The sequence below is a fragment of the Schistocerca serialis genome, chromosome 2 (genome assembly GCF_023864345.2).
Source record: "Schistocerca serialis cubense isolate TAMUIC-IGC-003099 chromosome 2, iqSchSeri2.2, whole genome shotgun sequence".
Classification (NCBI taxonomy): domain Eukaryota; kingdom Metazoa; phylum Arthropoda; class Insecta; order Orthoptera; family Acrididae; genus Schistocerca; species Schistocerca serialis.
Window position 1 is genome coordinate 231974800 of NC_064639.1, and position 24643 is coordinate 231999442.

Consider the following 24643-nt stretch of genomic DNA (forward strand, 5'->3'; position numbering starts at 1 on the left):
AACTGTAGATTTAATAAGACATGCGAGTTCCATTGTTTTAGCTGGTTCTTCACACGGTCACCCTGAAAACATCCACAAAGCGTCGAAACCTAGATGTGCAATAACTATCATTTGCGACTGACTGCCATAGCAGTTACTATTTTGAATTTCAACCCTCTGTATATCTCCTTGCACACCAGTTCACTAAAATATGATGGACTGTGGGACTAACACATCTTCCAGTTCTGAAATAATTTTTTGTCGGCCTTAATTGCTCGAACTTGGGCACATTCCCTGTTAGTAGCAAAAGTCATTTGGTTGTTGCAAGCCAGAATATTGTCAAAGAAACAACACGTTCACCTTTAGGAGCGTCGAACTTAGGACAGAGGCAGATGTGAGGCCACTGCATTTTTTTTTTCTACAGGATGACGCTGAATCCGTTCGTGCGCACTTCCTTCTGGACGGTAACCCTCGGCGTGACTGCCACTTGGATGGCTGGACGCGCCATCAACCAGGACATGGTCCAGAGGTTCATCGCTCTACCAGACTTGGCCGCCGCCAAAAAGTAACCCAGCAGCTATCACAACAATTCTGTGTTGCGTCAGCCACAATGGAGCATTCGTTAACTGCTACATTTATTTGGACACTGGCACTGTCCTATTGAATTTGTAGCCTCATCTCTTTCCAACTTTGCAACCAGTTCGTCCAGCTGATTTATTGTGATGACCCTCAGCAATGAGTCTAAGATCAAAAATGGATGCAATGTGCAAGAAGGGAAAGGCGTCTCTCCATGTTCTTCGAAAATATGAGAAGCTCTTCCCTTTTAATAAGAAAAACGAAACTGTACAAACTGTTACACTTCTAAAGATTGATTGCAGCGAAGTTATGCTGTCAGGTCCTGTGACAAAAGTCCACAGCGTCTAGAACTGGCGATAGACGCCTGCGTACAAAATACCTGTAACTTCCAGCTTTTTCATCGCGTATCACCATTTTATGGAGAGCTATCCTTACACCCTGTCTCCTCTACCGTATTGTCGAGTTGAACCGCTCCTCAAATATAAAATGGTAGAAATCCCTGTTACAATTAGAGCTAAAGTCTATCTGTCCTACTCTATCAATCAGCCATTACTCGACCACTTTCGAAAGACCGTTGATGCCACACTCATTGAGGCACTAGTATGTTGTACCTTTGTCACTATACGCACGCGTAGCCCCATTGCAACCAAATATCTATATTTCCAACCAAATCTTCCACACTTTTCAAAGCTCTTAGCTAGTGCAGTCTGCCCAAATTTCATTACCTCAGAATACCCTGCCAGAAAGATTACTTTTGTGTACGTACAAAATTTTGTACGTGGTACAAATTATTATTATTATTATTACATTTTATTGTTCCAGTTTGTCACAGTTTCGCACAAAAAGTTTTTTGAGTGCTGCATCTGGGGTATGTTCTTAAATTGTTCCACAGCCGTATCAATTTTTTGACTAAATCTTGTAGTAGGATTCTTTGGAAATGCACTTAAAATATAAGTTCTCTTTGTATTTTGTTTGCCGCGATATTAGGAATTTTTTCGGCCGTCTTTTCCATCGTCTGTATCTGTACTTTATTTATATCTGACTGAGTATCTTAGAATTTAGCGTTTTTCTTCTAGGATTTCTTCTTGCAGTGTAACCGCTTCACTGGTGTACAATATTTCAGGCTTCATAAATGTGTCACAGAGCATTATTTTGCTGTGTCTATCGACATACACTTTTTGTTGTACACAATTTATTTACAGTAAGCTTTCCTAAGTTTCTGGATCGAATTTTCTGTGACAGTTTCTCTTCCCATGTAGGTTCAAGAATTTCTATTAAATACTTGATGTCTGGAGCTCTCTCCATTTGATCACATTTTGTAATCAGTTTTAGAGTAGGATGTTTTGAGAAGACGTACTTGGTTTCTAGGAAGAATATTTTTGGAGGCCAACTCCTGCAGCGCATTTCTTCGGTCTGTTTGACTGCTGCCGTCTCGTCGTGTGCTGGTACTGCCAGACATCTCCGAAAGTTAGACAAGAAACTGGGATGTCAGTTTTAAGTCTTCCAAGTCGTACGGGTTTCCAGTCGTTTTTCTCCTTAAGTTTTGTCCTACTCTCGCATGACTTTGCCCAAAACCATATCAAAGAGGGTAGGGGAGAGACCGGCGCCCTGCCAAGCATTTATTTTGATCACAAAGGTTCTGACATCTCAATGATGTATTTTACTTCGGTTGCTGTGTTGGTGAGTGTTTGTGTGATGAGATATTGGATTTCCCAGTCTTTGAGGAAAAGAAAAAGATATTACCAATCGACTGCATCACACGCTTTTTTGAAGTCCATAAATGAGCATTTAATCGGAATATTTCTGAGCGTTTTGTATTTTAATGTTGTTGTTAAATTGAGTACTTGCCGTATACACTTCCGACAAGTTTTGTGATCGAGTTGCTTCTGAACCCTTTGGAGGACGCATACTGACAGAAGTCACGAAGATGTTTTTCACTGCAGAATCTCTGTCTTGATTTGTGTGAGTTCATTGAGGGAATTCGGTCTGAATTCTTAGGAGTTCGTTGATGAAATCATCTTCGCCCGAAGCCCTGTTATTTCTGAGTTTGAGAATATGCCTGTGAATATCTTCTTGTAAGGGGGGTAGGAATTGGTATTATTTTTATTATTATTAGCAACAGCAGGAGTAGCAACAGATGGAATAGCAGTAGTAGTACCGCTAGTATAAACGTTATTAGTTGTTAGTAAGTACTGTTGTTGGTGACATGAGGCCGTTGGACTAAGGACCGGTGACCTTTGTATCGCTTTAGATTATAAAAGTCAATGTGTTAGCCACGCTCTACAAAAACTGATCACCACCTTCTGGCTTTGCAGCGACCCGTAGACGGGCAGTCCGTACCTTACGTTTTCTCAGACTGCTGAGTGCATTCTCTCCTTTTTGGATTCTATTTGCTTCGTCCGTCATGCGTTATTTCACTTCAAATGTAGCTGTGTAGCAGTATTATTTCACTACGTCTACTATGTATACTCAGTTCAGAAGTGAAGTTTATCGCTGGCTCATTCCTGTTGCTATTAAGTAGCTTCGGCTTTCTTTGATTTATTCTCTGCACATGTTATGTGACCAGTAAATTGTTCATTTCATTCAACAGATTATGTACTCATTCCTCACTTTCACTGACTATAGCAGTTGTCATCAAGGAACTGTACAACTGATATCCTTTCACCCCGAATTTTCACTCCACTTTCGAAACTCTTCTTTTTATGCCCTCGTTGTTCGTTTGGTGTACAGACTGACTTGTAGGGGAGAAAGACTGAATCCCTATTTTAGCCAATTTTAGTTCTAGCACTTTTTTCTTTGTCATCTAATTATATTGCTCCTTCTGAGTGGTTCCCTGCACAATATAACAAATTTTGTGATACTTTTCCACCATTTCATGATGCAGAAAGTTTTCCAGTTGGCAAATCCTACTAAGATTTCTTACCTTTTTAAGCGTTGCCTCCATTACCAAGCGCATCGTCAGAAATGCATACCCTATTAGGGGGAGTTGGAACGCCGTATCCCGACAATGTAAATTTAGTGACTTGCTTTCCCTGTATTTCAGGAACCACTGTAGCCATTGACATAAAACCTTTACAGGACATTAATCTGTATGTTCTGAGGCTACTGAACTACAATAATTGCACTTCTGCCACTGTTTTCGGAAATACAATATTTTACTTACACATTTAAAATTTTGTATACTTTTTTGCACGTTATCCTAAATAATTTTAATTATACATTGCATTATGTTCTTCTTTTACTTCGATAGACTCAGTATACGTATGCTGTTACTCCCTGAAAATTTGAATACTCTACTCGAAGAGGTTTCCGAGATTTAGGGAAAAATGCAACAGAAAATGTAAATTTACAGGAACGGCTTCTAAAGTTTCAAAAGACTGTAACTCACTTAGTATATGCTTAATTTTTTTTTAGTCACACAGAAGCACCTTGCACCATACTGTATATCATTCTCTTGATCTTTTTCCAAGTTTTTTCTTCTTTTCTTCTTTCTGGACTCCTTAGTGTCCAACTGCGCTGCAGACTCTGCTGATAGCTCACTTTACATTTCTCAGTACAGCTATAGAAGAGTATCGCTGTAGAGGACTCTTTTATCCATTTCGTATTACAACACTACAATTGCGATAATTGCACCATGAATCAGGTCCAGGAGAGCAAAGGCGGTGTACTTGTTTTTCATCAGCTGACAGTCTGTGGAAGAAGGTAGTCCATACTGCCTGCTTCATTTTCAACAAATCCTCAATATTTTTTTCTGATAGCCATCCCATAATACTGCTGTATTTCATCATTTTGTCTGTCAGCCAACCTCTTAAGCTTTTACTATCAGAAGGTCCTTGCCTCTCAAACTTTGTTTCAACTTCCTCAACCTGGTGCTCATTCTCTTGTGGACATGACCAACATTTAATCTTTATAATACAGCAATCCACAGCCTTCGATACAAAAAATTGCCAATTTGATTAGATTTTGAAGTAATGCGCGAAAAAATTTTAACATTTTGGACTGGTGTGTATTATATTGTAAAAAATAAAATAAAGTACTTACCATGTGAGTTTATAAGTTATATATATATATATATATATATATATATATATATATATATATATATATATATATATAATTTTATTCAGAAAATTGCAAATTTTATAATGAGATAAAAATCCGAAAATGTGAAAAAAATAAATTCGATTCTAACTCCTCTTAATAAAATTAACTTTACATCCTCTGACTGAAAAGTGGCTACCCGAGACCCAAACTGTGATCCCTTGGAGTGTATGCAGGAAACACTATATTTGGTAAGATTTTAGTAAGACTATATTCGTCTAACTTAACACAAAATGTGTCTCTTGCTTTTCAGAAATCATTGCAGATAGTAATTAGTACTGATAGTAACATACACAATTATTCTTAAAAACGTTTTTTTGTTTTGTTTTTTTCCTTTTTCTCTTTGCACTGTTTCACTGGTTTACTGAGTGATAGCTCACTTTACATTTCTCAGTACAGCTATAGAAGAGTATCGCTGTAGAGGACTCTTTTATCCATTTCGTATTACAACACAAAAAATTACGCAACCTTGTTATCGTACAGTTTGCCATTCACTAAAACACCCCTTGTTCTAAGAGTGTCGATAATGCTTTGCAGAGAACGTGTTCAGAATGATCATTCACAAAATAGCTCCCAATAGCTACATAAGACGTATAGTACTGCAAACATACAGTTTACAGTACACGATTATATAGAAATAACCAACCGCCAGCATTGCGGTGAAAGTAATATCACCACTTAAGTCTCAGAGACCTTACTATTTTCACTTGCCAGACTTTACAATTATATCGAAATTCTCACTCGTAGCTAATGGTAAACTAGATAAATGATGTTTATGTACAAATCAAGAATTTATAATATAGTCTTTGAGGGAAAGTAAAATTTGTGTCTCTGGTTTCACGTTAGATATTTTGAACTAATCAAGTAATCAGAAAATACCATTAATGTTGCCTGTGATATTTGTTGTTGTAGGTCCTTGATGGGTTTCACAATTGGTATCATTATCACCAATATTATCAGCATCTCGACTGGTCTCTTGGTTTATTCCTTATACTACGACTGCGACCCTTTAATGAGCAAGGTGAGAAATCAACTATTTTTCACATACACGGCCTGTTACAACTTACCATTAAGAATTTTCAAGTGAGTTATCTGAACGTCATTAAATCTAACACTACGTATGTAATCAGTAAGTTACGTATTTTTGTACTATTCTGCTAACATATTCTCCATAGATGACCAGTAAATCTATTTTCTCTTTCCTGGCGTACATTGTAATCACAAAAACCTACTACTGAACAAGACCGATTCAATGAAAGCTGTGCATTTCCTTGTTTACCGTAACGTACAAGTTACTAGAAGGCCTAACTTGCTGGGAAGTGTGCCTCTCGTAACCAAACATCATTTACTTCACAGATTATTTATTTTGTACTGGAGAAAAAATTATTTTCGAGTGGTCGAGATAAATAGGACAACACGTATAGTATTATTGCGGTACGAGATGATTCTCTTAGCACTACCTCTAGGTTACTGAATAACTGTATCTTTTATAAGAGATGCGAAAGACGTACCGCAAACCTCGAACCCTTTGGTGCTCCACTGTCGTACAACCATCGACACTGTTGTTGCTGCATGGACCTTAACTCTGTTCTGAGTGCCTTCTGGCGTGTGGCGTGCGTTGCTGCAGGCGATCCAGCGGCCAGACCAGCTGCTGCCGCACTACGTGATGCAGGTGGCCTCCCACGTCCCCATGCTGCCGGGCCTCTACGTGGCCGGAGTCTTCAGCGCTGCTCTCAGGTACGTGGCGAGCATTCTCCATCTTTATGCCCTAAAAACTCGTGTCTCGACATCCTGGCACAAGGAAACCAAAACGAAGTCACTGTTAATTTTATCAAAATCTTCCTGCGTGTGCTGCTATGTCATCTTATAAATATAATACTTAAAAATCTAAAGTAAGCAATGTTTCGGCCGCGTTGTAGTTTCCTTCCTCAGACGAAACTCTCTTTAGCTGCGGAGTGGTGGTTTAAATACATTACATTTCTAATGGCGCCTCTATGTAGACGCCGGATCCCACCGCCATACGGCTGAGGTGCTCCCTTTCTGGGAGTGGCCGGGGGAACGGGTGTGTGCTTCAGTTTCCTTCGCTACTTTCGTCTTCCAGGCTGGAGAGCCGTGACGTGGCTATGCACCCACGGCAGCGTTTGCGCCCATGCTGCGGCTTGGATATTAGGGTTTTGCGCTCGATTCTTGTACACTACTGGCCATTAAAATTGCTACACCACGAAGATGACGTGATAGAGACGCGAAGTTTAACCGACAGGACGAAGTTGCGGTGATATGCAAATGATTAGCTTTTCAGAGCTTTCACACAAGGTTGGCGCCGGTGGCAACACCTACAACGTGCTGACGTGAGCAAAGTTTCCAACCGATTTCTCATACACAAACAGCAGTTGACCGGCGTTGCTTGGTGAAACGTTGTTGTGATGCCTCGTGTAAGGAGGAGAAATGCGTACCATCACGCTTCCGACTGTGATAAAGGTCGGATTGTAGCATGTCGCGATTGCGGTTTATCGTATCGTGACATTGCTGCTCGCGTTGGTCGAGATCCAATGACTTCCCTTGGAGAATATGGAATCGGTGGGTTCAGGAGGGTAATACGGAACGCCGTGCTGGATCCCAATAGCCTCGTATCACTAGCAGTCTAGATGACAGGCGTGTTATCCGCATGGCTGTAACGGATCGTGCAGCCACGTCTCTACCCCTGAGTCAACAGATGGGGACGTTTCCAAGACAACAACCGTCTGCCCGAACAGTTCGACGACGCTTGCAGCAGCGTGGACTATCAGCTCGGAGACCATGGCTGCGGTTACCCTTGACGCTGCATCACAGACAGGAGCGCCTGCCATGGTGTACTCAACGACGAACCTGGGTGCACAAATGGCAAAACGTCATTTTTTCGCATGAATCCAGGTTCCGTTTACAGCCTCATGAAGTTCGCATCCGTGTTTGGCGACATCGCGGTGAACGCACATTGAAAGCGTGTTTTCGTCATCGCCATACTGGCGTAACATCAAGCGTGATGTTATGGTGTGCCATTGGTTACACGTCTCGGTCACCTCTTGTTCGCATTGACGGCACATTGAACAGTGGACGTTACATTTCAGATGTGTTACGACCCGTGGCTCTACCCTTCATTCGATCCCTGCGAAACCCTACATTTCAGCAGGACATTGCACGACCGCATGTTACAGGTCCTGTACGGGCCTTTCTGGATACAGAAAATGTTCGACTGCTGCCCTGGCCAGCACATTCTCCAGATCTCTCACCAATTGAAAATGTCTGGTCAATGGTGTCCGAGCAACTGGCTCGTCACAATACGCCAGTCACTACTCTTGATTAACTGTGGTATCGTGTTGAAGCTGCATGCCAGCTGTACCTGTACACGCTATCCAAGCTCTGTTTGACTCAGTACCCTGGCGTATCAAGGTTCTTATTGTGGCCAGAAGTGGTTGTTCTGGATACTGATTTCTCAGGACCTGTGCACCCAAATTGCGTGAAAATGTAATCACATGTCAGTTCTAGTATAATATGTTTGTCCAATGAATAGCCGTTAATCATCTGCATTTCTTCTTGGTGAAGCAATTTTAATGGCCAGTATTGTATTATATAAGACGATTCCATAGCACTCTCAGATGGATTTTAAGGGAAACAGTATAAGGGCGTTTGGTGTCAGCTTTCAACGAAGATGTAAACAAGTTGAATACATCATAAGCAATGTTCCATTCCTACTTGGCGCCATGGTACAGTAACTTTGCACTGTTATTATTTAAAATAACAGGCGTAGGTTGCAGAATGCTTGCTGTTAATTTAAGAACGACGCCTTTCGCAGGGGTAGAGCATCATCAGCTTAAGGTAGAAGATCAGAAATTGTCTTCCAAAAAGCATCAAGAAGGCATGACGCCGCATAAGACATAAGGTTGCGTTTTAGTATGTTTTATGCGCCATCATGCCTTCTTGATTGATGCTTTTGGCAAACAATTTCTGATCTTTTAACATAGCCTGATGATGCCCTGTCCGAACGAAATGCGTCGTTCTTATATCAATAAAGAACACCCTGCATCTACGGTTCTTTTTTAAATAGTAAATGCTTCAACATGAGGCAGATGAACCCTGGTCTGGACTTCCAATGCTTTGGTTACAACAGTGTCCTCATCCCCCGCAAATTCTCAGAAGTATAACGCTCAGCCATACTGTCTTCCGTTGCACAGGTTAAAACATCCCTTTTTGTCCATCCATTTCTGCATTGTCTCGGCAGTGAAATCGTTTCAAATATTTCCCGAAGTCCCAGAATTCGTTAAATAATATAATCATGTAAACGCTTGAGATCAGCCAATCTACAGGACTTCACAGTTTGTCTGCACTACACAGATTGTCCAAACAGTGTCGCAGGTACGAGACAACTGCTGCCAGAGATTCCTCTTCGGTGGCAACAGACGTCATATTCACTGTCTGCCAGAAATCTTCATACACGAACACGCCATTGGCGGATATGTAAGTGATTAGGGTACCAGCTCTTTGTGACAGGTAGAATGACCACCACAGATACTTCAGTGTTCTTACGAGCCTTGGTGACGTATATAAGGGGCGTGAACTGCGTAATATTTCCAAAGATCACTGTGAAAGACACGGACATGCTGCATATTCAATTTAGACGGTATCATCAGCAGTTGACAGAGTTTGAATGGGGAGTGTCTCCATCTACATCTACATCTACATCCATACTCCGCAAGCCACCTGACGGAATGTGACGGAGGGCACTTTGAGTACCTCTATCGGTTCTCCCTTCTATTCCAGTCTCGTATTGTTCCAGGAAAGAAAGATTGTCGGTACGCTTCTGTGTGGGCTCTAATCTCTTTGATTTTATCCCCATGGTTTCTTCGCGAGATATACGTGGGAGGGAGCAATATACTGCTTGACTCCTCGGTGAAGGTATGTTCTCGAAACTTAAACAAAAGGCCGTACCGAGCCACTGAGCGTCTCTCCAGCAGAGTCTTCAAACTGGAGTTCATCTAACATCTCCGTAACGCTTTAGCGATTATTAAATGATCCTGTAACAAAGCGCGTTGCTCTCCTTTGGATCTTCTCTACCTCTTCTATCAATCCTATCCGGTACGGATCCCACACTGCTGAGCAAAATTCAAGCAGTGGGCGAACAAGTAACCTACATCCTTTGTTTTCGGATTGTTTCCTTAGGATTCTTCCAACGAATTGCAGTCTGGCATCTGCTTTACCTACGTTCAGCTGTATATGATCATTCCATTTTAAATAACTCCTAATGCCTACTCCCAAATAATTCATGGAATTAACTGCTTCCAGTTGCTGATCTGCTATGTTGTAGTTAAATAATAAAGGATCTTTCTTTCTATGTATTCGCAGCACATTACACTTGTATACATTGAGATTCAATTGCCACTCCCTGCACCATGCGTCAGTTCGCTGCAGATACTCCTGCATCTCAGTACAATTTTCCATTGTGACAACCTCTCGATATACTACAGCATCATCCGCAAAAAGCCTCAGTGAACTTCCGATGTTATCCAAAAGGTCATTTACGTCTATTGGGAATAGCAACGGTCCTACGACACTCTCCTGCGGCACACCTGAAATCACTCTTACTTCGGAAGACTGCTCTCCATTGAGAATGACATGCAGCGTTATGCTATCTAGCAACTCTTCAATCCAATCACACAATTGGTCTGAAAGTCCATATGCTCTTACTTTGTTCATTAAACGACTGTGGGGAACTGTATGGAACGCCTTGCGGAAGTCAAGAAACACGGCATCTACCTGGGAACCCGTGTCTATCGCCCTCTGAGTCTCGTGGACGATTAGCGCGAGCTGGGTGTCACAAGATCGTCTTTTTCGAAACCCATGTTTATTCCTACAGAGTATATTTCTAGTTTCCAGAAAAGTCATTATACTCGAACATAATACGTGTTCCAAAATTCTACAACTGATAGACGTTAGAGATATAGGTCTATCGTTCTGCACATCTGTTCCACGTCCCTTCTTGAAAACGGGGATGACCTGTGCCCTTTTCCAATCCTTTGGAACGCTACGCTCTTCTAGAGACCTACGGTACATCGTTGCAAGAAGGGGGGGGGGGGGGAAGTTCCTTCGCGTACTCTGCGTAAAATCGAACTGGTATCCCATCAGGTCCAGCGGCCTTTCGCCTTTTGAGGGATTTTAATTGTTTTTCTATCCCTCTGTCATCTATTTCGATATCTACCATTTTGTCATTTGTGCGACAATCTAGAGAAGGGGTTACCGTGCAGTCTTCCTCCGTGAAACATCTTTGGAAAACCACATTTAGTATTTGGGCCTTTAGTCTTGGTTCAAATGGCTCTGAGCACTATGGGACTTAACTTCTGAGGTCATCAGTCCCCTAGAACTTAGAACTACTTAAACCTAACTAACCTAAGGACATCACACACATCCATGCCCGAGGCAGGATTCGAACCTGCGACCGTGGCGGTCGCGCGGTTCCGGACTGTAGCGCCCAGAACCGTTCGGTCACCTCGGCCGGCTGGGCCTTTAGTCTGTCATCCTCTGCTTCTGTACCAGTTTGGTCACAGTTTCTGGACAATTTGTTTTGATCCACCTACCGCTTTGATATAAGACCAAAATATCTTAGGATTTTCTGCCAAGTCAGTACATAGAACTTTACTTTCGAATTCATTGAACTTCTCTCGCATAGCCCTCCTCACATTACATATCGCTTCGCGTAATTTTTGTTTGTCTGCAAGGCTTTGGCTATGTTTATGTTTGCTGTGAAGTTCCCTTTGCTTCCGCAGCAGTTTTTTAACTCGGTTGTTGTATCACGGTGGCTCTCTTGGTCGAATTGGTCGAATTGTGCCATATCAGATTTGTAGGGCATTTGGACGTGCTAGCAGCTCCATTTTGGACTATAGGGGAACGTAGGGGTAGGCCTACTCGTTGTTAAGATTCCAGTCGATGACCGCTGACCGCAGCTGGTAATATCGCTACATTGCGCACCAAGCCCATTGAAACACCTACACAACTGCGTCTCCCATCCAAGAGTAAGTAACATCCCTTTTGTGCCATCTCACACCATTGGTCGGAGTCTAGTAGCAGTCGAAATAGGAAATTACCGTCCTATACCGTTAACTCCGTCCGCCCATCTCAAAGTACCGACCCGCCACTATGTCAGCGTCATCTGGCTGCCGTCGTCGAATGTGGATATGGAGCGACCTGGGGCAGCACACTGTTCTCCTGACAGTTGTCAATTGTGTGACCAGGAGCCACTACTACAAGGTGAAGAAACTCCTCAAATGGCCTAATGAGGTAGAGTGCACCACGGCAGGTCAACAGCACATGGTCAGCCAGTGAAGTGTCAATCACACCCGACAGTGATTAACTTTGGTGACCTGACGGGAACCAGTGAATTCACCGCTGCAAGGCCGTTGACCCCATGACAACAGAAACTATTGCGTTTGTACTGACGCCGTGACCGTGAAGCATGGACTGTTGACGAATGTTATTGCATTGTAATGAGCGAGGAATGAGGGCTCTGCACCACCCCAGATGACGATCTTCGGCGACTACAGTAGCGATGGCGGTAGAAGTCCTATTTTTCCGACGTTCAGAGACCCGCAGCAGTGATATTCTTGGCGTCATTTCGTGGAACGCCATGGAATATGAGGTCAGGACACAGCTGGAAGTGATTATGGGAACTGTGACACCACAATAATGTCACGGATATCGTGTGTCGTTATGTGTTACCTCTGATACAACAGTGTTGTGTTGCAATTTTCAACAGGACATTGCTGGCCCACACACTGCACGTGGCTCTGTTAAGCGTCTGTGTCATCTTTACATACTCTTGTGGATAGAAAATCACCAGGTACGGCTGCGGTAAAACATGCGTAGGGCAATCTTTAACATCAAGTGGCAGTATTCTGGATTTCATAGACCAGTTACAACAGTTGTGGGGCAGCTAGCCCTAAAAGAGGATACAACGCTTTTATGATACCCTTCACAACCGAATCAGTAGATACATCCAGCAGCAAGACGGGACGCAGAAGAATACTGGTAAGTGGCCTCATACGACTGATTCCTTTGTAAACTTGCATTGAGTTTGTAATCACTGAAGTAACATCAGTTACTCTCTGTTCCCGAGAAGTTTCATTTCATTTTCGCTTCTTCTTCTGGGTGCTTTTTTTTTTTTTTTTTTTTTTTTTCAGGCGCTGTATTTCCATTTCTCCCTCATCTCTGCCAGTACGTCGTCAGTACGTCTTCCTGGCACTTAATAGCGACGTCCGGTTTCAGGTTATACGAGTATAATAGTGAATTCGCAGTCGTAAAAAAATAAATTTAACAACATTCCAAGTGGAGCTGTGTTACCATTTCTAAAATACCATAGGACTGTGGCCACTAGCAAAGGTATACACGTGTTTGCAATCCGCTCTCAAAGAGTCAACAACGAAAAGCAATAGGTCAGTCGTGAAAATATTGTATGTAAACATCGATTCGTCAGACACTCTATACTTTAAGTTTTATCAAGTTCGTCCGGCGGGGATTAGAAATTAGAAAACTGCATCACGAATATAACCTGTACCTTGGCAAGTTCTTGTCAGTTATAATTGGTGCAGATTTAAATTATGGTCGTATAGAGAGTTTTGCCTAAACGATACCCTTCGTATAAAGTCAATAAAACTTGTTAGAAATCATAAAGATTTTTTTCCCATTTCAAGAGTATTTGACTATATAGGAATTGGCACGTACCACTTGTAGATCTACATTCTTCTTTTTCATTGTTTTCCATTCCGGCCTTCCTTCACCTATTCTGCATAGGACCTCCACATTCTTTATTTTATCAGTCCATGTAATTTTCAACGATCTCCTGCAGTACTTCACCCTAAACGTTTAGGTTTCCTGTTCCGGTTTCCCCACTGTCCAAAATCCATACAGTGCTGTGCTCCAAACGTAAATTTCTAGAGGTGCCTCATATTAACGTCAATGTTTGATGCCTTCAGACTTCTATTGCACAGGAAAGTCCTCTCTGCCTGTGGTGGTCTGATTTCTACTTCCTCCTTGCTTCGTCCGTCGTGGATTATTCTGCTTTCAAAGCACCATATTTCCCTAACATCGCCTATTTCCTGTTCACAGTTTCATCCTATTCTCATTTGTGCCACTTCTTATTAATTTTGTGTCTTTCCGGTTTACTCTCAAACCGTGTTCTGTACTCAGTAGACCGTTCGTTCCATTCAACAGGTGCTGCAATTGTTATTCAGTTTCACCAGGGGTAGCTGTACCATCAGCGAATCTTATCATTGATATCCTTTCACCATGAAATTTAATCCCACTCTTGAAACACTTTTTTATTTCCGCTATTGCTTTTTCAATGTGCAGATTGAACAGCAATGGCAAAATGCTGTATCCCTGCCTTACACACGTTTTAATCCGAGTGCTTCGTTCTTGGTCTTCCACTGTTATTGTTACCTCTTGGTACTTGAACATAGTGCATATTACCTGTCTACACCAACAGCTTACTCCTGTTACGTTACAGTTTACTTCACCGATCCCCACTACGTCTAGATTGAGCTTCTGTATTTTCCTTTTCAGATTTCCCATTTTTCCTATTGGAATTCCATGCTCCATCTGGTAGAATGTTATTCTATGGCTACTTATTCCATTCCCCCTTGGCAGTCCCCTCCTATTGACCCGAATGGAGGATTAATCAGGAATCTTTGCCGATGGAGAAATCATCATGATACTTTTTCAGCTATAGGCCATATGTCATGTAAATAATGATTATGTGTCTTTCTCGCGGCGGCTTCCATGTCCTTCTGCTTCCTCATGTCACTGATCTTCGCTCGTTTCCCCACTTTTTGAGGACAGCTTCCCTTCATAAGGGCAAGAGAGTGCCCTGAACCTTCGCCCACTCCTCCGCCCTGTTTGAGAAGAACATTGACATTGTCAGGATGAGGCTGACTTCTTATGCCGGATGTCGTCGGCCACCATTACTGATGATTTCTTTATACAGAATTTAAGTATTGGCTCGGACAGAAGCCGGGGCCCTGTACGTTTTGGTTACTGGTCAAAGATGCTATCCCTGGACATCCGAACTGACTCGAAATGTGTTACCTGAAGTCTTTAGTTTCATGAGCAAGAAGTTTAAACGTTCTCCTTCCTGTGTTTGAGGATTTTCAACTCTGCTGACATTCTGCAAATATTCAATTATAGATTACCGCTGATTTAGTTGCCTATACCCCAAAAAATTCGTGTGTTGTATCGCATTATTTTTTCTTACGCCAACAGTTAGCAGCACTTTTTATACTTATGTCTTCAGGGGATATACGTCCATGAATATGGTTCGAGGGTCTGTAGACGTCGTGCTGAAGGCTCCACAGCATTGTAGCATCTGCACTTTTCTTACTGCTGAAGCAGATTTACAGTTCATGTAGACATATGATATAGTCCAATTCAAAGGCAAACGAAATCTGCTTTGTCCCATACTGATAATTTTATTTATTATACAGCTACCTGTCCTTACTAATTGTTCTTTGTAGGCCTAGAAAGTCCAGTGTTCGTCTAGATACGCACCAAAAAACCTGTCAACCGTACGCCTTCAGGAAAGACTGTTTGCAGTGACCCTGTGGTGATTTCTACAGCTCCATGTCAAGCGCAATGAACGCGCTGGCAGGAACCATCTACGAGGACTTTGTGCAGCCGCGGCTGACGGAGAAGACCACGGAGCGGACTGTGAACCTCATCATGAAGGCCATCGTGCTCGTCGTGGGGATCATCGCCTGCGTCCTCGTCCTCCTGGTGGAGCGGCTTGGCACAGTCTTAGAGGTCAGTGCTTCATTCAAAATGTTCTCAGGCGTTTGAAGGGATTAACTTGTTTAAAAAGTACTGTGACCAGCCACTCATTTAGCACCTTGTATGATATTCTATGTTTTGAGTCATTTTCGTTTGGAATAATACGGTGATTAACCATTATTATTTTTATGTCGCGTATATTTTTAAAGCTGTAGCTGCACTTTCCATCTCGTATAGTTCCTAAGGGTAGACGCAAAGTTTCAACTAGCATGTATATGATGCGACTACGAAATTTCGTAACGGTTTCAAGTCTTGTCCCCATAGTCACTCGCCAGTACGATACATTTTTCCCAACGATAGTCAACCAGGTGGGAACTTCGATAGTGGAAGTCTGCATCTTGGCGATTCCCGAAACGTTTCAAGTCGAAAATCACATGATTCTGGAAACGCCTCTCATGCAATGGTTTCTTCAATTGAAGAAAGAAGAGGTGACAGGAGAGCATGAAGGGTGAGACCAAATTTGATAGGCCAAAGAAGCAACTTGTGTCACTGTGTCTTGAGGAGAATGAGCTTCAGGTGTTGGTTGTATGCTGCTGAGACGGTTTGCCATTTACGAGCACAATCTTTTAACACTACACCGTGGCAAGCCAAAGGAATATTTTGACCAATGATGACTGGATGTTCTCCTACTTCGTAGGTGGAGAATCTACATATTTCTACTGCATGCCTTGCCCCTTTGTGTCGGTAGTATAGTGATATGCACAGTTCAGCTGATTGGGTGGTTAAAGAAGCCATCGGGTTTGGTCTGCCACAGCTTTATTGGTTTGAAGGCAATCTGGATGGCTTTGAATAGTCGTGGAACGCTGTATGTGGCGATCTTTGACATGTGCAAAATGCCGTGCTGATGATAATAATAATGAGTGTACGGCATTGGTGGCCTGGATACGTCTCGCGGGGCGGTTCGGCCGCCGCTCCACCAGTTCGTTAACGCCATTACGGCGAGTTGCGAGAGAATTAGGATGAAATGATGATGAAAGACACAAAACACCCAGTCATCTCCAGGCAGAGAAAATCCCTGACACCGCCGGGAATCGAACTCGGGACCCCGTGCGCGGGAATCGAGAACGCTACCGCAAGACCACGAGCAGCGGACGCCGTGCTGATCCTGAACGTTTTCCACTATGACCTCTATTTACCTACGCCGGTCTCAAGGTAACAGGACTTCCAGTTCTCTTATGTTTCCCAGTGTTATACAGGGAGTTGGTCTGCCACTTCACTCTTCGTCATTCCGGCTTGGCTCACCGTACTGCATGTCTAGGTGACACCTAACGACTGTATCGCAAGATGATGCATTGTTTCCTTACACTTCCATACTTCAATTCAACATGTGTTACGGTAGCGACGTTTCCCTTGAAATGCTGAAAATAAACTACCCCAACGATACTTCAATTTATTAATGAGCTGCGTCATTTTGATTTAGCTCCACTGGCGTCGTGCTACGTTGCTGAAGTTTGGGGATTCAAATACGTACCAACACATCTGGTATGAAGGGTAATGTGAAGTAAAGTGGTCTTTATAAGGCAAATCATTATTGATGGAACATTCCCGCTTATACTCTTTGAGTCAATATTATATAAGATACCACAACAAACGCGTTTAATTGGGAAAGAAAATAATATATATGAACTACTTGATATTTATGAAGTCCTACACTTCTGTCAGCGCCTGGCCTGTTTCCTGTACGGGCTATTAGTAGAAGACGACACCGTATTTCGTTCCGCTCCAGCATTTAGAATGCTAATCTGTGTTGGTCATTCGCCGGAAATCCACAAAACTGCTATCCCATTTCAATAATATTATTCTTGCTCTTCATTGATGACTCTCACTAAGTCCCCAATAATCTTTCTATCACATAATGCATCTTTATTTTTTCCTACAACTCTTCTTTCCTGGGTGTTTCATGAAACAACAAATTGATTTACTGCTGCAGAAAGAGACATATTGCCAGTCTTCACCGCCTCAGTCACATTTGCCATCGCATCAGGATACAAGTTTGTTGCTATGATTTCTGGGCATATTTTCAAAGCATCTTGACGTTCCACTATCCAAATCAATCCAAAGCGGCTCTAGCAGACCTTTTTCAATAGAGTATTGGCGGTACGCTAAAAAGAACAGAGATGATTATAAATATGATTAACTAATTCGAAATTGTCACAAAGCGGTAGGATGATGGTTTGTAACATTGTGCATAGAGCATAAAAATAGGTTACTCTATGTACTTGCCTTTCATCGGACGACCCAGAACCAGTTTTAACTAAAATAATGAGGAAACTAGGCTACCCTGTGAGACTCACTGACAGCGGTGGTGACGTGTATTAGAACTTGAGAGGCAGCAGGCCTGTTTACCCACCCTGATCGCCGAACCCACCCTACCTTATCTGAAAAACAAACAGAAAATAGTTAAGTAAATTTATTCCTTCGAGATGATACTTGAAAGTATATGAATTCCCTTTGTACGTTTAATTCACATTTAGATGTACTTGCTTTCATACTGTATCCAGCAGCTCGTTGTTTCTGATTTATTTACGCGTTGCACACATTGTTATAGGAAATAATATACTGTTGCACTTCAGTATTCGTCTTGTGGACAACTTGTGCACTGGTTTAAACCCAAAATTTAATCAGAATTGGCAAGAACATGTAGATTAAACCTTATAATGCTACTCATAATCTGCCGGCCGTGGTGGCCGAGCGGTTCTAGGTGCTGCAGTCTGGAACCGCGCGACCGCTACGGTCGCAGGTTCGAATCCTGCTTCGGGCATGGATGTGTGTGATGTCCTTAGGCTAGTAAGGTTTAAGTAGTTCTAAGTTATAGGGGACTGATGACCTTAGAAGTTAAGTCCCATAGTGCTCAGAGCATACCCTTAATGTGACTGCCCTGTACGTCATTCCTTTATCAGGAAATGAAGTGATAGGTGCTTAGTCAATTTCAAACAGACAACTTCAGACAGACACTACCGAAGTTAAATTTCAATCAAAGAATGTTTACTGCCGTTGTAAACTTCAGTGATGCGCAGACTTCACATAAGAGTTCCCTAATTTGTCCCAAATAGATCAACGATGTTCGAAGAGTTGAAGATGCCCAACACAAGTACACAAGGGGCGATTTATAACTACATGAATACTGCTGACGGACTTGTAATGTCTGAACTTCACTGCATCGTATTGCTAACATCAAGAAACTTGACTCGTCACAAAGAACAGTGACTTTGGCTATGTTTATGGCGCCCATTTTATATCTCTTATAGGAAAGCCTTCACAAAATTTTGTAATGCCGATCTATTACATTAAACATGTTGTTGTTGTTGTTGTTGTGGTCTTCAGTCCTGAGACTGGTTTGATGCAGCTCTCCATGCTACTCTATCCTGTGCAAGCTTCTTCATCTCCCACTACCTACTGCAACCTACATCCTTCTGAATCTGCTTAGTGTATTCATCTCTTGGTCTCCCCCTACGATTTTTACCCTCCCCGCTGCCCTCCAATATTAAATTGGTGATCTCTTGATGCCTCAGAACATGTCCTACCAACGGATCCCTTCTTCTGGTCAAGTTGTGCCACAAACTTCTCTTCTCCCCAATCCTATTCAATACTTCCTCATTAGTTATGTGATCTACCCATCTAATCTTCAGCATTCCTCTGTAGCACCACATTTTGAAAACTTCTATTCTCTTCTTGTCCAAACTATTTACCGTCCATGTTTCACTTCCATACATGGCTACACTCCAAACAAATACTTTCAGAAATGACTTCCTGACACTTAAATCTATACATATTCAACAAAAAATATAAGACAGGAATTGTAAGAGATATCTCTACACACTATGTGATAATATTACATTGATTCACAGTATAGAAACAGTGGTGGTATAATCTTTAAATGGCTATTACGGTAGGTTTTAAGCTGATGAGCAAATTTTAGATTGTGTAATTTTATACCAGTTGAATACTAAATCCCGCAACGAAATTAACTGAAATCCATATTTTCTATCTGGACTATTTCGTTAACATCTTCTCACAGTAAAAGTATGTGTTTTTGTATATAAAAAAGTAGGGTTGCAAGACAATAATACTGGATTTTTGAAAATTTTGCTTTCCTATTTGAATGATCAGGCGCAAACATTTTTGAACAGAAAAATTCAGAAAAAAGTCAAGATACTCTTTACATAATATAGAAATATGATTTTCAAATGAGGCAGGTCAGTCCAAAACCAAATAATTTTCCGGGCTCGATTTTGTTACCTACACATCGTTTTCTTTAGGTTTCGATTATGAATACTTCGCTAAAGGAAATGTTTCTAGACGACGTACTGTCACACTTTCTGATGAGCCTCATCTAAATCATACTTTAAACAATATGGGTTAGAAAATTGGTTACATGAAGGTATTTGGATACTTGACATGTATGTTACATACGTAACTTGTGCTAACAGTTGCATCAGAACAAGTGAAGTTGTTTCCCCTTGTTACATATAAATCTGTGCTTTCCAAATGTGTGCCTGACTACTCTAGATAAACGTCAAAGTACTATTTTGGAGTTCTTGAGAGTAGTTTTGTCCTGTCGTTGCAACTACAAAAATGCGTGATTTGTTTTTTTTCACCAGATACGTTTCGCTGCTTTATTGAGGTAAAGCATCATCGGTGGTCTGTTTATAAGTTTTTACATTTTGATTTTATTTTAGATCGTTAAGAATATGCAGATTTGTTCTTACGTTGATTTTTGAGGCGTTTCCCTATGTAGGGCCTAAACGAGAAACCAAGCGAAAATCACCGTAAGTACTCGTAAAAAACAACATATTCTTAACAAAATGTTTCTCGATCTAAAATCAAATCAATATGTAAAAACTTAATTACAGACCACTGATGATGCTTTTCCTCAATAAAGCGAATAACGGCTGGTGAAAAAAAAAATTTCCCATTTTTGTAGTTGCAACGACAGAACGAATGTACCCCCCAGAATTGTAAAGCAACTACGGACAGTATGGCCACACAAATGTAGAAACTATCTAGGAGATGAGATGATAGTTAAATCAAGACCCTAAGCTGTCGACAGGCGTTGATAGGCATCAACGAGGACAGTTGAAAATGTGTGTCCCGACCGGGACTCGAACCTGGGATCTCCTGCTTACATCATTTTTTCCCTTTTTTCATGTTGTTCGGTATTGTTCGTTGCGCTTGGTCTGGGCGGACTTCACAAGACATCCGTTCAAGTTGATCGTTGATTCCTTTACTCAGTTTTTTTTTTATTTGAGAGGGCAGCTAACCCTCTCACCGAACACGCTGAGGTACCGTGCCGGCAACCCATCTGAGCCACCGAGGGCACGGAAGATAGTGGGACTGCACGGATTTATCCCTTGCACGCTCCCCGTGAGACCCACATTCCCAACTTAATGTCCACACACTACATTCGTAGTGCCCCTGCCAATTACACTCATTACTCGCGGCAGACAATCTTACCGAGTCCCGTGAGAGTTCTGACAATGCGTGTGCATCCAACACAGAAGATGAAGGTCAATGGCCGGTTAGCCCATCCTCTGTGCCCTCGGTGGCACAGATGGATAGAGCGTCTGCCATGAAAGTAGGACATACCTGGTTCTAGTCCCGGTCGGGGCAAACATTTTCAGCTGTCCTCGTTGATGTATATCAACGCCTGTCGACAGCTTAGGGTCTTGATTTAATTATCATTTCACTCTAAGAGAGCTGCATGGTATGGTCACCGATGGTATCCGTTCTATTGGACATGTCTGAAAGAATCATATACCGTCTACATGTATATACTGTTGTATCATTAATGACAGTTATCTTTCTCTTAGTGCTAGTCAATCTGTCATTACTCAACACATTAGATAATGAGTAGAAACGCGGCTTAAAATACGCTATTTCTAATCGTAAAATAAGTTAAGTTTATATCATATAGTACGTTACAGTGTGATTGCGCTGCAATTATTGGCATAAGCAAAAATCTCCTGTAAAAAAACCTACAGCTAATCAGTACAATATGCACATGCAGGTTAAGCAATTAATATGACACCATATGTAACTTCATTTTTCCATCCACATGGACGCGTGTTTTGAGTTTGATGTTCAGTGGTAGCAAGTCCAAAAGGTAAATGGCTTTCAGAAGTAGTTTTCAAATTTGAAAATTGTAGCAACACCGGCTGGGAAAATGTTACTTTGCTTTAAGATATGTGTCAATAAACACCCAGTTTTCTATTACAAAGAACTGAAATAAACTTTTTTGCTGTTTGTTATTTGCCTACCTGTGTTTCAATAACAACAACTTTCACTTACAAACTACCAAGACATCACAGGTCGTGGTGGTGGTGGTGGAGCCCAGAGACACTACAGATCGCTGTTTAAGGTCTCCACCATATATGTGAGTGCCATGTCATGTAAGCCGAGCAACTCCCAGGTGTGGGAACCACGCATGCATCAGTGAGTCTGTCTAGAACCGTCCGTTACATGAGGCAGTATCAATCATGTCGTTCAGCTTATAGGATTTCCAGCCTGCACTGAAGTTCTTGTTCTTGCATTTGGCTTTCATTCAGTGCTCTGCTCTGAAAGAACTTCGCTTTGCGTGCAGGTCACACGTTCATGCCAATAATGGCTATAATAGATGCATACTTATAATGACTGTGAAACATCACATTTGAAAACAGAACTTTTCATTTTAAAATTCTAAAATAGTTTTGAATTTACACTCTAATTTTTAACGTGCAGTAATTCAATCCATCGGTATGTAATGTAATTTAGTAAGTTAACTGTCTTTAAGAGACATGATCGATTTACTTATGAACTGGGAACAGAATACTATCATAGATTTTGTGCTTCACGGTAAATTAAGTTTGTTACAAGTCTGACGTACAGCCATTATAATGATATAATTAATAGTTTCATTGGTCCATGTTGTGATAGATATACATCGGAAAACTATAATTTGCCTTAAGATAATGATAAGTGGTAAAAAATCATTCGTTTACGATAACACTGACGCCTCCCTGCTCCCTCACATAACATGCACGTAGTATAGATGTTCTCATTGAAGTCAATACTTTGTACCTGCCGGCTGATGACATAGCAAGGGTCATCAGATACACAAACCTTGTGGCATCTCATGGCACATTTTTTGGTCTGCTCGGTAGGAATGCATGTACTAGGCTCTGTGTAACACCCCAATTGTACAACCCATAATGAACACCCTTTTGTTGCAAAAATAAATAGAAAAATCAGTCATTCTGGCTGTGATGACACCAGAGGACAACAAAATTTACACTATTGACAGTTTGATTAACAAAATGTCATGTAAATACTAATGCTTAACATAAAGGAAGGACTGAATGAAAGAATACCATATTCTACGAAACAGGGTCTATACAAGGGCGATGTACTTGAGGACAATATTATGGAAATGGAAGAGGATGTACATGAAGATGAAATGGGAGATACGATACTGCGTGAAGAGTTTGACAGAGCACTGAAACACCTGAGTCGAAACAAGGCCCCGGGAGCAGACAACATTCCATTAGAACTACTGACGGCCTTGGGAGAGCCAGTCCTGACAAAACTCTACCATCTGGTGAGCAAGATGTATGAGACAGGTGAAATACCCTCAGACTTCAAGAAGAATATAATAATTCCAATCCCAAAGAAAGCAGGTGTTGACAGATATGAAAATTACCGAACTATCAGTTTAATAAGTCACAGCTGCAAAATACTAACGCGAATTCTTTACAGACGAATGGAAAAACTGGTAGAACCGGACCTCGGGGAAGATCAGTTTGGATTCCGTAGAAATGTTGGAACACGTGAGGCAATACTAACCTTACGACTTATCTTAGAAGAAAGATTAAGAAAAGACAAACCTACGTTTCTAGTATTTGTAGACTTAGAGAAAGCTTTTGACAATGTTGACTGGAATACCCTCTTTCACATTCTAAAGGTGGCAGGGGTAAAATACAGGGAGCGAAAGGCTATTTACAATTTCTACAAAAACCAGATGGCAGTTATAAGAGTCGAGGGACATGAAATGGAAGCAGTGGTTGGGAAGGGAGTAAGACAGGGTTGTAGCCTCTCCCCGATGTTATTCAATCTGTATATTGAGCAAGCAGTAAAGGAAACAAAAGAAAAATTCGGAGTAGGTATTGAAATCCATGGAGAAGAAATAAAAACTTTGAGGTTCGCCGATGACATTGTAATTCTGCCAGAGACAGCAAAGGACATGGAAGAGCAGTTGAACGGAATGGACAGTTTCTTGAAAGGAGGATTAAGATGAACATCAACAAAAGCAAAACGAGGATAATGGAATGTAGTCAAATTAAATCGGGTGATGCTGAGGGAATTAGATTAGGAGATGAGACACTTAAAGTAGTAAAGGAGTTTTGCTATTTAGGGAGTAAAATAACTGATGATAGTCGAAGTAGAGAGGATATAAAATGTAGACTGGCAATGGCAAGGAAATCGTTTCTGAAGAAGAGAAATTTGTTAACATCGAGTATAGATTTAAGTGTCAGGAAGTCGTTTCTGAAAGTATTTGTATGGAGTGTAGCCATGTATGGAAGTGAAACATGGACTATAACTAGTATGGACAAGAAGAGAATAGAAGCTTTCGAAATGTGGCGCTACAGAAGAATGCTGAAAATAAGGTGGGTAGATCACATAACTAATGAGGAGGTATTGAATAGGATTGGGGAGAAGAGAAGTTTGTGGCACAACTTGACTAGAAGAAGGGATCGGTTGGTAGGACATGTTTTGAGGCATCAAGGGATCACAAATTTAGCATTGGAGGGCAGCGTGGAGGGCAAAAATCGTAGAGGGAGACCAAGAGGTGAATACACTAAGCAGATTCAGAAGGATGTAGGTTGCAGTAGGTACTGGGAGATGAAGAAGCGTGCACAGGATAGAGTAGCATGGAGAGCTGCAACAAACCAGTCTCAGGACTGAAGACCACAACAACAACAAACGAAACAGGAACTTTAAAGAAAGAATTAAAAAAAAATTATTTTCGATGGTTAAAGCCCAGACCATAAATTGACCAAAGATAACATTTATCCTAGAAAAGAGTTGTAGCCGCATCGAGCTGTGACTACAAAGTAACTCGGCAATGGAGATGTTAACTTCACATCTCTCTTGTACTCTTGCAATAGAA

At 41.5% G+C, this 24643-nt stretch overlaps 1 protein-coding gene across 1 annotated transcript in view; it reads left to right on the forward strand.

Moving 5' to 3' along the window:
- Nucleotides 1-24643, forward strand: part of LOC126455865 (sodium-coupled monocarboxylate transporter 1-like) — a 129252-nt gene that overhangs the window by 72649 nt on the left and 31960 nt on the right. The window contains exons 7-10 of the mRNA XM_050091625.1: nucleotides 404-544; nucleotides 5569-5677; nucleotides 6284-6393; nucleotides 15291-15474. Of these exons, the coding sequence (XP_049947582.1) occupies nucleotides 404-544; nucleotides 5569-5677; nucleotides 6284-6393; nucleotides 15291-15474 (544 nt within the window). The remainder of the gene's footprint in view (nucleotides 1-403; nucleotides 545-5568; nucleotides 5678-6283; nucleotides 6394-15290; nucleotides 15475-24643) is intronic.